Here is an 11,481-nt window from a genome sequence, read left to right as displayed (position 1 = left end):
TCTCACCTCTCTTCTTCTTTCTCTGACACTTGCTGGACTCTTGTCTTGGTATCCAATCTCTGGTGTTTCATATCCATAATCAACCGAATCGGTATATAGACTCTAGCGTAACCAGTAGTAAATCAGCATGGTACGCCCTGCCCACAGTAACTCGCCTATACCTTGCTCAAGCATATTCTATCCAGGCGCCGTCCAAGAAGGCCGGCAAGAAAGCCACTGCCGCACCTAAGAAATCTGGCCCCGCGAAAGTAGCCAAGGTACTTCGAACCCAACCATGCTACCAGCGTGCACAGTACTGAACGGGCTTGATAGGCGGACTGGAAGGAAGGCTTCAAGAAGAAGCAGGTCGGCGTATCTGACATGACCCTTCTTACCACCATCAGCAATGAGAGCGTGAACGAGAATCTGCAGAAGCGATGGACCAATGGCGAGATCTATACGTATATCGGAGGTGTCTTGATATCAGTCAACCCATTCCGAGGTGAGTCTGCTTCCGTTGTCCTCACTTCATACGCCACCAACATTTTGCGCCACAGATCTTGGAATATATACGGACGAGGTTCTGCAGAGGTACCAGGGCAAGAACAGGCTCGAAGTTCCTCCACACGTGTTTGCCATCGCCGAATCTGCATACTATAACATGAAGGCCTACAACGATAATCAGTGCGTCATCATCTCAGGAGAGTCGGGTGCTGGCAAGACGGAGGCAGCGAAACGTATCATGCAATATGTGGCCGCGGTCTCTGGAGGACAGGACAGTAGCATTCAGCAGATTAAGGATATGGTGTTGGCGACGAATCCGCTGCTCGAGAGTTTTGGTTGTGCGAAGACGCTTCGTAACAATAACTCCAGTCGTCATGTGAGATCTCCTTCAATATTCCAATCATTATACTCGCTCATCCACGGCAGGGAAAGTACCTGGAAATCATGTTTAACGACCACGGCGAGCCTGTCGGTGCCCAAATCACGAATTATCTGCTGGAGAAGGCACGAGTTGTCGGACAAGTGCAGAATGAACGGAATTTCCACATATTCTATCAGTTCACGAAGGCTGCCTCGGACGCGCAACGCGGTATGTTAGCTTCATACTTTCATTGAATGCTACTCAACGTGCATGTAGAGGAGTTTGGTCTGCAAGGCCCTGAAGCTTACGCCTATACCTGTGTTAGCAACTGTCTTGATGTCGATGGCATAAGTGATCCTCATGATTTCACGGAGACCCTTGTAAGCCCCTTGCATCAACTTTCTCATTCAAACTTGACACTGCATCTAGAACGCAATGCAAGTTATTGGTCTTAGCGATCATGAACAGAGCGAGATCTTCCGCATGCTCGCCATCATCCTCTGGCTAGGAAACGTGCAATATGAAGAGACAGACGATGGCAACTCCGGAGTCGCGGACACAAGCATCACTGACTTTGTCGCATATCTCATGGGTGTAGACTCAGCTGTTGTTCTGAAGGCAATGACCACCAGGGTCATGGAGACACAGCGAGGCGGACGTCGTGGATCGGTATACGATGTGCCGTTGAACCCTGCACAAGCTTCTTCGGGACGGGATGCTCTTGCGAAGGCCATCTATAACAATCTATTCGAATGGATTGTCTCTAGGGTCAACGTCTCGATGAAGCCTCGCACCGCTGTTTCGCAGGTTATTGGTATTTTGGTACGTCAGGAAGGGTCGTGTCAACGAACCTCTCAGGTTATAATCACCTTTCTCTACAGGATATCTTCGGATTCGAGATCTTTGAGGTTTGCTTCCGTACTAAGTTGTCTTCCGGTGTTCAACAAACTCAAACTCCCCGACCCTTAGGACAACTCCTTCGAACAGCTCTGCATCAACTACGTCAACGAGAAGTTGCAGCAGATCTTTATCGAGCTCACACTGAAGAGAGAGCAGGAAGAGTACGACCGCGAGCAAATCAAATGGACACCAATCAAGTATTTCAACAACAAGATCGTATGCGACTTGATCGAGGAGAAACGTCCACCGGGGATTTTCGCGGCTCTCAACGATGCTTGCGCCACCGCACACGCTGATCCTACCGCCGCTGACAACAGCTTCATGCAACGATCTTCTGCTTTGTCATCTAATCCGCATTTCGAGGCCCGTGGTTCTCAGTTCCTGGTCCGGCACTATGCAGGAGACGTCATGTACAATATTAGCGGCATGACGGACAAGAACAAGGATGCGTTGATCAAGGACCTATTGGACTTGGTCGCGGCCAGCAGCAACGAATTCCTGCAAAAACTCTTTCCGGATCGACCAGATCCCAACAGCAAGAAGCGGCCACCTACCGCAGGTGACAGGATCAAGGTATGTGGTGAATGACATAGCATCCAGGATTTGATAGCTCACTTGGCGACAGGCGTCCGCTGGCGCTCTCGTTGAGAACCTCATGAAAGCTCAGCCATCGTATATCCGGACGATCAAGCCGAATCAGAACCGCAGTGGCACTGAATACGACGATAAAGCCGTGCTACATCAGATCAAGTATCTTGGTCTTCAGGAGAATATCCGTGTGCGTCGTGCCGGTTTTGCCTACCGAAACACCTTCGAGAAGATGGTGGAACGGTTTTACCTACTATCGCCTAACACTTCCTATGCCGGAGAATATACCTGGACTGGCGACGCACGGTCTGGCTGTCAGAAAATCTTGCAGGACACGGGTATTGCGAAGGATGAGTGGCAGATGGGCGTGACGAAGGCTTTTATCAAGAATCCGGAAACGGTAAATTTACCTTCACCGTTCGCCTTTGATCACGGCTACTAAATCAGGACCTGTAGCTATTCGCGCTAGAAACGATGCGGGACAGATACTGGCACAACATGGCCGGTCGCATTCAGCGAGCCTTCCGCAACTATATGCGATACAAGCATGAATGCGCTCGCCGGATCCAGCGCTTCTGGAAGAACAACAAGGAATCCATCGAGTATGCACAACGGAGAGACTACGGCCACCAAATCTTGGCGGATAGGAAGGAACGCAGACGTTTCAGTCTGCTCAGCTATCGTCGTTTCATGGGAGATTACCTGGATATCAACGGGCACAGTGCTTTGGGTGACGAGTTGAGTGCGGCATGTGGCATTGGCTGTAAGTCTGCCCATCTGAGCATCTTCCATGAGGCTCACGCTCGTGATCACAGCGGAACCTGTCACTTTCAGTTCAAGAGGCCATATTCTTATCTCCAAACTTGGTCGATCAAGTAAACCGAGCCCACGTTTCTTAGTAGTGGTTCGTACTTCGTATTGTGCACGGTCGCCTCCCGGTTAACCCGATACGTCTTCAGACTGCTAAAGCCTTGTATATCCTGGTCACCAACGCCACTAACGGCGTGACCGAGACGGTCGTGGACCGCAAGATTGCGCTCGTCACTATCAAGAGTATTTCTATGACCAATCTTCGCGACGATTGGATGGTAAGTATGCTACCACTCCTGACACATAGATTAGGCTCATTCCCCATTCCAGGTATTCAACCTTGGACCTACTGAAGAGGGTGATCCAATCGTCAGTTGCTTGTTCAAGACCGAGCTTTCGGCGAATCTGCTATCTCTCACACAAGGGAGCATCAATATCCATATTGCGCCGACGTATGTTACCATTGTATCACCCGAAGACGTCTCCCTTATGATCTTTGTACAGGATCGAATACATGAAGAAGAAAGGCAAGACTGCACAGATCAAATCGTTAAAAGACGAGACTGTTCCGAAGGGGGATCTGTACAAGAGTCATACTATCCACGTCCAGTCTGGAGAACCAGCCAACAGTCGTTCACGACCACCTGCAAAGAGGAAAGCTGGTGTCGTACGGCCAATCACTCAGGGCAAGTTGTTGAAGGCGGGTGGACCGTCGAAGGTACCGTTAGGATCACTCAGCTCAGCCTACCATCCACTGACCTTCGTTCCCTTTTGATAGCCATCTGCTTCTCGCCCCAAACCTGCCTCTCGGCCACTACCTGGCAAGTCTACACCGGCAGCAGTACCCAAAGCTCCTGTATCCGTAGCATCCTCCAGCCACGCGCCGCCTGGCGGCTCCCGTGCACCACCAGCACCACCGCCCCCTCCCAGCCGTGCTCCTGCGCCGCCTCCGCCCCCCGAAGAGCCAGACGTCGAAAAATACAAAGCCAAATTCGCATTCGACGGCCAGGAAGGTGAAATGACGTTGGCGAAGGACGATGTGGTAGAGTTGGTAGAGAAGGACGACAACGGCTGGTGGTTGGTCAAGAAGGATGGAAGCGAAGGATGGGCCCCGAGTAACTACCTCGTCCTCATCCCAGCGAAACCGAAGCCTGCGGCGGCCCCTCCGCCTCCACCACCACCGCCACCCGCAAGTCGTCCGGTGCCCTCCGCGCCGGGTGCACCCAAACCCGCAGCCAAACCAACTCCCAACGTCATGAAGCCCGTACAATCCGTCGCCGCCAGCGCCAATGCCAAACCAGTCTCTGTCTTCCCTGGCATGGTGGCAGCTAACGGATCGGCCACTCCATGGAAGAAGGCCGCCACTCCAGACGGCTCGAACGGTAATTCGCCTGCGGGCTCCCGACCAAACAGCTCGCTGGCTGGCGGAAAACCGCCGCCACCGCCACCTGTGGCCGCGAAACCTAAGCCTGCCCCACCACCTCCTGTGGCTTCGAAGCCGGGAACACCGAAACCTGGGGGTGGAAAACCTCCCATTCCTTCTGCTCCTAGGCCTGGGGGCGCCCCTGCAGCGCCACCACGCCCAGGTGGAGGCGCTCCGAAGCCGAGTGGGGGTGGAGGAGGAGGTGCGCCGGGACAGATGGATTTGGCAGCAGCTGTGAGTAAATTTCCTTGCAAGTCTCAACCTCTGGTCTTGCTCTGACCTTAATTTCTTTAGTTGGCGAGACGTGCGCAGCGTATAGCGGACAATGAGTGAGAGTGGCTATGGACTTGGATTTGTTTACGGTGCAAGATACCTCTGGGTACGGCGGATGAAGTGTTTTCTAATTCCCGCTAGATGATGTAGCTTGTATCATAATCACACGAGACGTAGAGAAGAATTGATTACTCTATATCCTAGATGAGGAGTTTGGGTAGCGAAAGATGTGTCGACCGATTCACTAAACCGTCCCAAGTACTTACTGCCGATTGTAAACTGCTTCACTACAACACTTCTGATACGTGAGACGATACCTGCCTAATTATCGAATGCATGCGATACTGCTGTGTTACCTGATGATGTGGATGAGGATTGAGATCGTGGATTGAGATGAGGAAACGTAGACCGGGTTGGACGAGATCAATGAGTGGGCGAACGGTGTGTGTATGTGTGTATGTATATAGCGAGAAGAAAAGCGCTGAAACATCGACAATGAATGGTGGTATGGTCCTGACCAGGTATGTATGGTGTAAACACGAATATATGTACTATGCGACGAACCGATCCAGAGAAACCGATTGTAGGGGAGAAGCGGGCAAGTGCGAGCGACGGGGCAATGAGGATGAGATATGCATATGAGGAAGGAAGGATGTATAGACATATGGATAGAGATGCAAGGGTATCCACGAAGAGAAGAAAACGAAGACGAAAAAACAGAGGGGAAAGAGTGGACAGGGAAGTAAGAATGGAGACAGATGGTAGAGAGACTAAAAAGATCGTGCCAGCGGGTTGTAAGAGATATAAGAACAATAGATGCAGAGTACACACTTCCAGCAGCGAGCGTCATTCGGATTCCTATCTGTATAAGCCATGCTATAAAGTGTGGTGCATAACGAGGATACCATGATGTAGAGAGTTCGGTATTATGTCTAGCTTGAAGTCACCATGATAGGCGGGAGTAATGTTGAAGGAATATCATCATCATCCATAGACCCTGCCTCACCCTCAGAATTCGAATCAACGTCGTCCTCTTCGTCTAGCCTAGGCGTGGCTATCCTCGAAGGAGTTAGCGGACGACTGCTCGCAGCAGAATCCGCGTTCGTCGAGCGAGCATCGTCCACAACATCTTCACTCCAAGACTGCAGCTCCACGGGATTAAGTACCTTCCCTCCCTTCCCTCCTTCTCTAAAATCATCCGGCTTGGTCTCAAGAGCCTTCTTCCCACTCTCAATCAACCCATCCAGCATGCTCTTCACTCGCCGATACGTCTCGTCCTGTTTCGAGAAGCTCTCCTCGTCTCCTTCCTCTTCATCGTCTCCCTCCTCCGCATCCTCTTCTTCGTCATCAGCGGCCTCGGCAGGACTTAGTGAGGACTTGACGGCACGGTAGGCTTTGGGAGGGAGGATAAGGCGAGATTCTCTGAGTTTCCGACGGAGGTCACGGATCTCCTTGGCTTGCTTGTGCTTGGTGGCTTCTAGCGACGAGTTAATAACCAGCAAAGAGCGGTTCGTGATCTCCAAATCCTCAATCTGACGAGTGCAGAGTACAATATGAGTATATTTGAATGATGACGATACATGAATGTTTAGCAACATACCTTTCGGTTCGATTTCGCCTCCGCCCGAATCTTACTCCCAGCATCGTTAGCGGGACGCTGCGACGTCTGCGCACTAGCCGATCTCGTGTCCGACTCATCTCCACTCATGAACCCGACCAACAAATCAAGCGTCGAAGTCCCCCTTGGCGCTCCTCCCTCCTGCTCCCGATCTCCCAAAACCATACCATTGACATGCGAATTGAGCGTAGGCGCAGTACTACGACTGAGTGAGCTCTGCGTCCCTTGAGAAAGCGAGGAGTGAGAAGAACGTGAGGAGAACGAGACGCTAGATGTCGGGGGAGAAAGTGGCGGGAGGGGGATTGCGGTAGGGTCGACCTTGGGTGTGACATGGACGTATTGCGAGTCGCGGTCATTAGAATGGTTCGCGTCCTTGCCGTAAGCTAGTGGATTATATCGGTGAGCGACGGGTTGGGAGGGTGCGTATCGGTGTGGATTGGCGGCAGGTGCAGCGGTGGTGATGGGACCCCATGGTGCGCCGGAGGCAGCGGAGGCAACCGAGGGAGGTGATGAAGGAGGGACCTTGATGGATAGTGCGCTGGTTATTGAAGGAGCACGGGGTCGATGTTGAGGGGAGCGGGTAGTGGCGTAGGGAGGAACGGCTGAGAAGGAGGAGTGAGATGAGGGTGAAGAGGGAACGGAGAGGGGGGCCTTCGTAGCAAGCCCAGATACTCTCGCCTTGACGCGCACAACACTTGGCGTAGAGGCAGTAGTCGGCGTAGACGGACGCTTGGTCGGATCTGACGGGTCGGGAGAGAAGATGCTGGGAATATCCTGAGGGTGAAGAGTAGCACTGTCTGTCCGTTGTGTACGCTTCGTAAATGGGCCGTCGGCGCTGGTCAAAGAGCGCTGTCGGGAGAGTACGTGTGGCGAGAGCACCGATTTCGGTTTCGAGACCGGGCCATCGACCACAGAATGGGATGGACCCGGTCGGGGACCATTCCCATGAGTAGGTCTCGCAGGCGATGTCGGACGAGTTCGGGGTGCGGAACTGACGACACTGCTTGCAGTGGTCGACTTCCTGCCCAGCGGTGTCGCACTGCTGTTCACCTTGGCCTTTGGCCGTATGACTGTCGAAGACTCCGCTGGGGGTGGTCTGAATGGAGAGACCGGTCGACTACGACTTCCAATGTTGTTGAAGTCGACCTTGGCATTGGACACTATCTGCGTGGAGATGCGCGTCAGAAGAACAGAACAAACAATGGCGAGCACAAGACAACCAGACCTTTCGTCTCGAGGGTCCCTCCATTCGTAGGATTAAATATTATCGAAACAGTAGAGGTAACCGTCCAAGACAACGATGAGAATGGTGATGGCTGTAATCCGAGCAGTGAGCGGCTAATTATGGCGGCCCTTCCGTTCGTTCGCGTATAGTTGCCACCACGTGCTTTAGCACTATTCTCGCCACATCCCTTTTGCGTGGCCCTCTTGAATTCGTCTTCAATGACACTGTTCATCATCCCCATAAGGAAGACTGACACGTCCACCAAATAGTCACCGACACCAATTACTTGATGTGGCGCAACAACCACCGAACGCAATGTACAAAACCATATTACAAGACTACAAAGGGATACAAATCAAGGCTCAATTCTATAGTGATAAGTCCATTGACGTCGTGACACAGTCCGCTAACTCTCTTGACCCATCATCAACACAACAAGAACATACCCATTCGCCACAAGCACGAGCAGCCAAATCGCCCACCCTATCCCGGCGACGACGACCCCATTGCTCATATCGATCCATCCATCCATCTCCGCACGTTCCACGTCCACGTCCAAGTTCGAAGTGACTGTGTCCGTGTCCAATTGCAAGGACGACCTAGACACCCGCGTAATTTCTGAGCTGACTGAACGAGGAGACCCGAAAGCCGCTAGTCTGTGTGGCGAAGGCAATGCTGGCGACGAAGGCATATGTGCACATGGAGGTGGAAGTGGCGCATGAGAAGATCGCGGCGTCGATGCTGCCGTCGACTCGGACGAGTCCTTCATCACGCTCTTGTCTGCATCCGGGTGTCGTACCCGCATCACAGTCTTCGACGACGTGAGCAGGAGAAGTGGCAGCACGATGAATGGGAGAACGATAGACAATATAACTTGGGATATGACGAGGAGTGAGTTTATCCCTGGGCGACCGACTGCGACTGCGACGATTGTGGAAGGTACCAAGCCAATGAGTCGGGTAACGAGACGGCGGAGGACGGGCTACGTGGAAGTACACCGTTAGCCAGAGTTGGCGGTGGCAGAAGGCCAGATTATGGCGGGAAAGAGGAAAGACGGACGTACAGAGATGCGCCAGTGGATGAATCCTTCGGAGACTGTCTGACCTGCGACTGTGGCTATAATGGAAGAACCTTGGCCAGCACAGAGGAGCGCAAGGGCGAAGATCGTTGCGGCGCCTAGATGCGAGAATTAAATCAGATCATTGGGCAGACCTTCACGTGGAGTTCATATGCTTACCACTACCCAATAATTCCTTGAGCAAGTCGTACGCGTCGAAAAGACTTGCTGAATCCCCAAGTTCTCCGCTCCCGTAGTAAAACACCGCACTTGCGAGAATGAGAATCCTAATGAAATAAAGCAGTTTAGTTCAAAGATTTCATCGGCCACTTGGTGGCGAGGCAAACGTACAATGAGTTGATGATGACAGCAAAGCCCATGAGACTGACGACGAGATCTGCGATTCCGTGGTACAGATGAGTCCTCACGAACGCGAAACTATTGTTCTCTCGTTCCAAGTGATTCTTCGGATGCGATGAAGAATATTGTTCCGAGTTGACAGGACCAGCGGAGCGCAGACGGCTCATAAGCCAGCGAGCCAGGTCTTGAAGGGACTTGATTTGTGGTTGTACAGCAGTGGGAATATCTTTCACAGACATTCTGTCTTGAGTGGCGAGGGCCGAACCAATGAATAGACTGTGAGGCATAACTGTGGCTCCTATGATACCGACAGCTAGAGCATGAGGGTGGTCAACGCACAGCAAGGTATCACGCCACAGGGATCAAAAATGCTTACAGGTGTATAAACCTCCATGTTGGAAGATATACTTTGAAGGAACGAATCCTTTGAACGCATCATCCCATCTGACGTCCACTTTGGAAATGATGATGCACATGCATATCAAGACTGCCAAAACCTAAACATCGATCAGTTTCAGGCATCACATAGATTGACCGTAAATACACATACAAGACCAGCAATGATAGCCTCAAAGAACCTCGCCGGGCGGCCTCGTAAAGGGTCTCCGAGTGCAAGTATAAAGAGGACATCGGAGGATGTGATAACGACGCCTGCCCATAATGGCAGTTTAGGAAACAGCATGCAGAGCGCCATGGCAGAACCTAAAAGTTCGGCGAGATCGGTGCTGACGATGGCGATCTCTGAGAGGGCATAAAGAGGGTAGAGTGCGAGCCAACGCCATAGTCGGGTGTGATTTGGGCGGTCGTGCAAGAGAAGACGACAATGGGACGCCAAATCTTACCGGCATCATTAGTTCCAGTTCACTTGAGCAAAAGCAAGATAAGATAGGAGCTCACCGAGACCTGTTACAACGCCCAACTTGCTGGCCAAGCTCTGGTATGACGATATAGATGGAGTCGGTACTTTTTCAGAGGCAGGCAAGATGACACACACCTGTAAGAAGACGGCGAACACGCCGGCTAGGAGGACCACAAAAAGTAGCCTGTACCCGAACTCAGATCCAGCCTGCAAGTCCACGCCCCAGTTCCCTCTAGCACATAACGAGAGATGAGTTCAAAGTCGCAAGCCACAAAAACTGAATTGAAGAACACATACGGATCAAAGTAAGCGACGGCACACACGAGCCCGACGCCGGTAAAGTTCACGACATGGTCGAATAGAACTTTTGCGATTGATCTCCTGCCAGTATGATTACCTTCAAAACTGGGCTCTAAGGCTGGTTGAGGGAATGTTGTCTGCATGGCGGTCAGCATTCGACGAGCAAGCAAGCGATGGGGATCGAAAGGGGGCTGCGACGCACATCGAGCGGTAGTGCATTCACGAGTGAAAGACCCGAGTCCGAGGAACAGGGAAGAAACGAAAGAGTGGTACGGCGGCGGATTAAAATTATATATGCCCGATGCGTACGCGCTCAATGCGAACCGCCGAGAGCACCGAGTGCTGATCATTGTCATCGCCGACGTCGATGACGTCCAGCTCACTGTCCGCGCTTACCACGGCGAACAGAGGACGTGGTTCGTTCTTGCGCACCGGAAGCTTTCGTGGGCCGAACCGTCGTTGTCCAACAAAGCGCCAAGATATTTCACTCCGGATATTCGAATTTCAAATTCGTTTTCCCTTCTACCTCCGCGGCGTTCACCCACTCGACGCGATTGTGGCCCATTGGTGGATACAGGTAGACTCATCTCCGGTTGTGCAGAGATGACATCCCAGAGAATTTTAATAGAGGTGTGTGTCGACTCCGTCGAGTCAGCGGTAAAGTGAGAGCCGACTTCACTACGGAGGTCGGAAAGGGTGAAAGCCACCGAGAAATCACCTCCGTTTTGGGCTGATTTCGACGCGGCGTGTGTTTACTTTCACCGGAATGTGCTCCGACGCGGTGATTTTTGACGTTGCACGGGGTGATTGGAACGGGTTGTCTTCACCCCGTTAATCCTCTCTTTCACCATTCGGTTTCGAGGGTCTCGAACAGTCAGTTTTAGCCATTTTACAAGGTTCCTTTCACTAGCCATCTATTCATTTCTTTCGGTTTTTGTCGAGGGTGATTATGACTTCTTGTTCACTATTGGCTTGGTCATCAACATTTGTCCCATCGTCGGCGCTGTTCGGCACGGCGCCCACCTACTGATTATTTCGCTCATTTTCACCTCTTTTCCGTCGGTGCTCTACACCTCATGATCGGTGGCACCAATGTATACGTATAGATGACCACAATAAGTAAGCCATAATCATATTTTGAACCACAGTACATAGCGACATGAGCAAGACAAAAAATAAGATTGGTGACGATGGTCGCTGTTGAAGCGAGTACACAATTCGAAA

The 11,481-nt window shown here is 51.9% G+C and overlaps 3 protein-coding genes across 3 annotated transcripts; 1 reads left to right on the top strand and 2 right to left on the bottom strand.

Annotated features, from left to right (window-relative positions):
- The first annotated feature begins 7 nt into the window (after positions 1-7).
- Positions 8-5,174, top strand: STEHIDRAFT_90232 (uncharacterized protein). The gene is made up of 17 exons (XM_007298298.1): positions 8-130; positions 186-257; positions 313-481; positions 537-859; positions 910-1,072; positions 1,121-1,224; positions 1,274-1,666; positions 1,726-1,752; positions 1,814-2,317; positions 2,370-2,732; positions 2,789-3,095; positions 3,148-3,236; positions 3,292-3,420; positions 3,473-3,594; positions 3,647-3,860; positions 3,921-4,799; positions 4,860-5,174. The coding sequence occupies exons 1-17, from the start codon at positions 128-130 to the stop codon at positions 4,896-4,898; spliced, it is 3,900 nt and encodes a 1,299-aa protein (XP_007298360.1). The 5' UTR covers positions 8-127; the 3' UTR covers positions 4,899-5,174.
- Positions 5,175-5,234: 60 nt separating this feature from the next.
- On the bottom strand, positions 5,235-7,779 carry STEHIDRAFT_117818 (uncharacterized protein). Its single transcript, XM_007299082.1, has 3 exons — positions 7,682-7,779; positions 6,439-7,620; positions 5,235-6,370 (listed from the first exon to the last, which is right to left on the bottom strand). Exons 1-3 carry the CDS (start codon positions 7,703-7,705, stop codon positions 5,771-5,773), a joined length of 1,806 nt encoding a protein of 601 aa, XP_007299144.1. The 5' UTR covers positions 7,706-7,779; the 3' UTR covers positions 5,235-5,770.
- A 308-nt stretch (positions 7,780-8,087) lies between these two features.
- Positions 8,088-10,400, bottom strand: STEHIDRAFT_47256 (natural resistance-associated macrophage protein; the record flags this gene model as incomplete). Its single annotated transcript, XM_007297986.1, has 11 exons — positions 8,088-8,280; positions 8,434-8,663; positions 8,745-8,857; positions 8,919-9,025; positions 9,090-9,292; positions 9,332-9,411; positions 9,475-9,595; positions 9,649-9,935; positions 9,996-10,030; positions 10,091-10,189; positions 10,255-10,400. 11 exons carry the CDS (start codon positions 10,398-10,400, stop codon positions 8,088-8,090), a joined length of 1,614 nt encoding a protein of 537 aa, XP_007298048.1.
- Between the last annotated feature and the right edge of the window lie 1,081 nt (positions 10,401-11,481).

The sequence above is a fragment of the Stereum hirsutum genome, assembly GCF_000264905.1.
Source record: "Stereum hirsutum FP-91666 SS1 unplaced genomic scaffold STEHIscaffold_1, whole genome shotgun sequence".
Taxonomy (NCBI): Eukaryota; Fungi; Basidiomycota; class Agaricomycetes; order Russulales; family Stereaceae; genus Stereum; species Stereum hirsutum.
This window is presented reverse-complemented; position numbering and strand designations above follow the sequence as displayed.

Coding starts and splice junctions, on each gene's coding strand:
- STEHIDRAFT_90232 (XM_007298298.1), top strand. Junction 2,318..2,369: donor CCGCAGGTGACAGGATCAAG/GTATGTGGTGAA, acceptor ACTTGGCGACAG/GCGTCCGCTGGCGCTCTCGT. Junction 2,733..2,788: donor TTATCAAGAATCCGGAAACG/GTAAATTTACCT, acceptor CAGGACCTGTAG/CTATTCGCGCTAGAAACGAT.
- STEHIDRAFT_117818 (XM_007299082.1), bottom strand. CDS start 7,705: ATGGAGGGACCCTCGAGACGAAAG. Junction 7,621..7,681: donor AGGGACCCTCGAGACGAAAG/GTCTGGTTGTCT, acceptor ATCTCCACGCAG/ATAGTGTCCAATGCCAAGGT. Junction 6,371..6,438: donor AGGCGAAATCGAACCGAAAG/GTATGTTGCTAA, acceptor TGCACTCGTCAG/ATTGAGGATTTGGAGATCAC.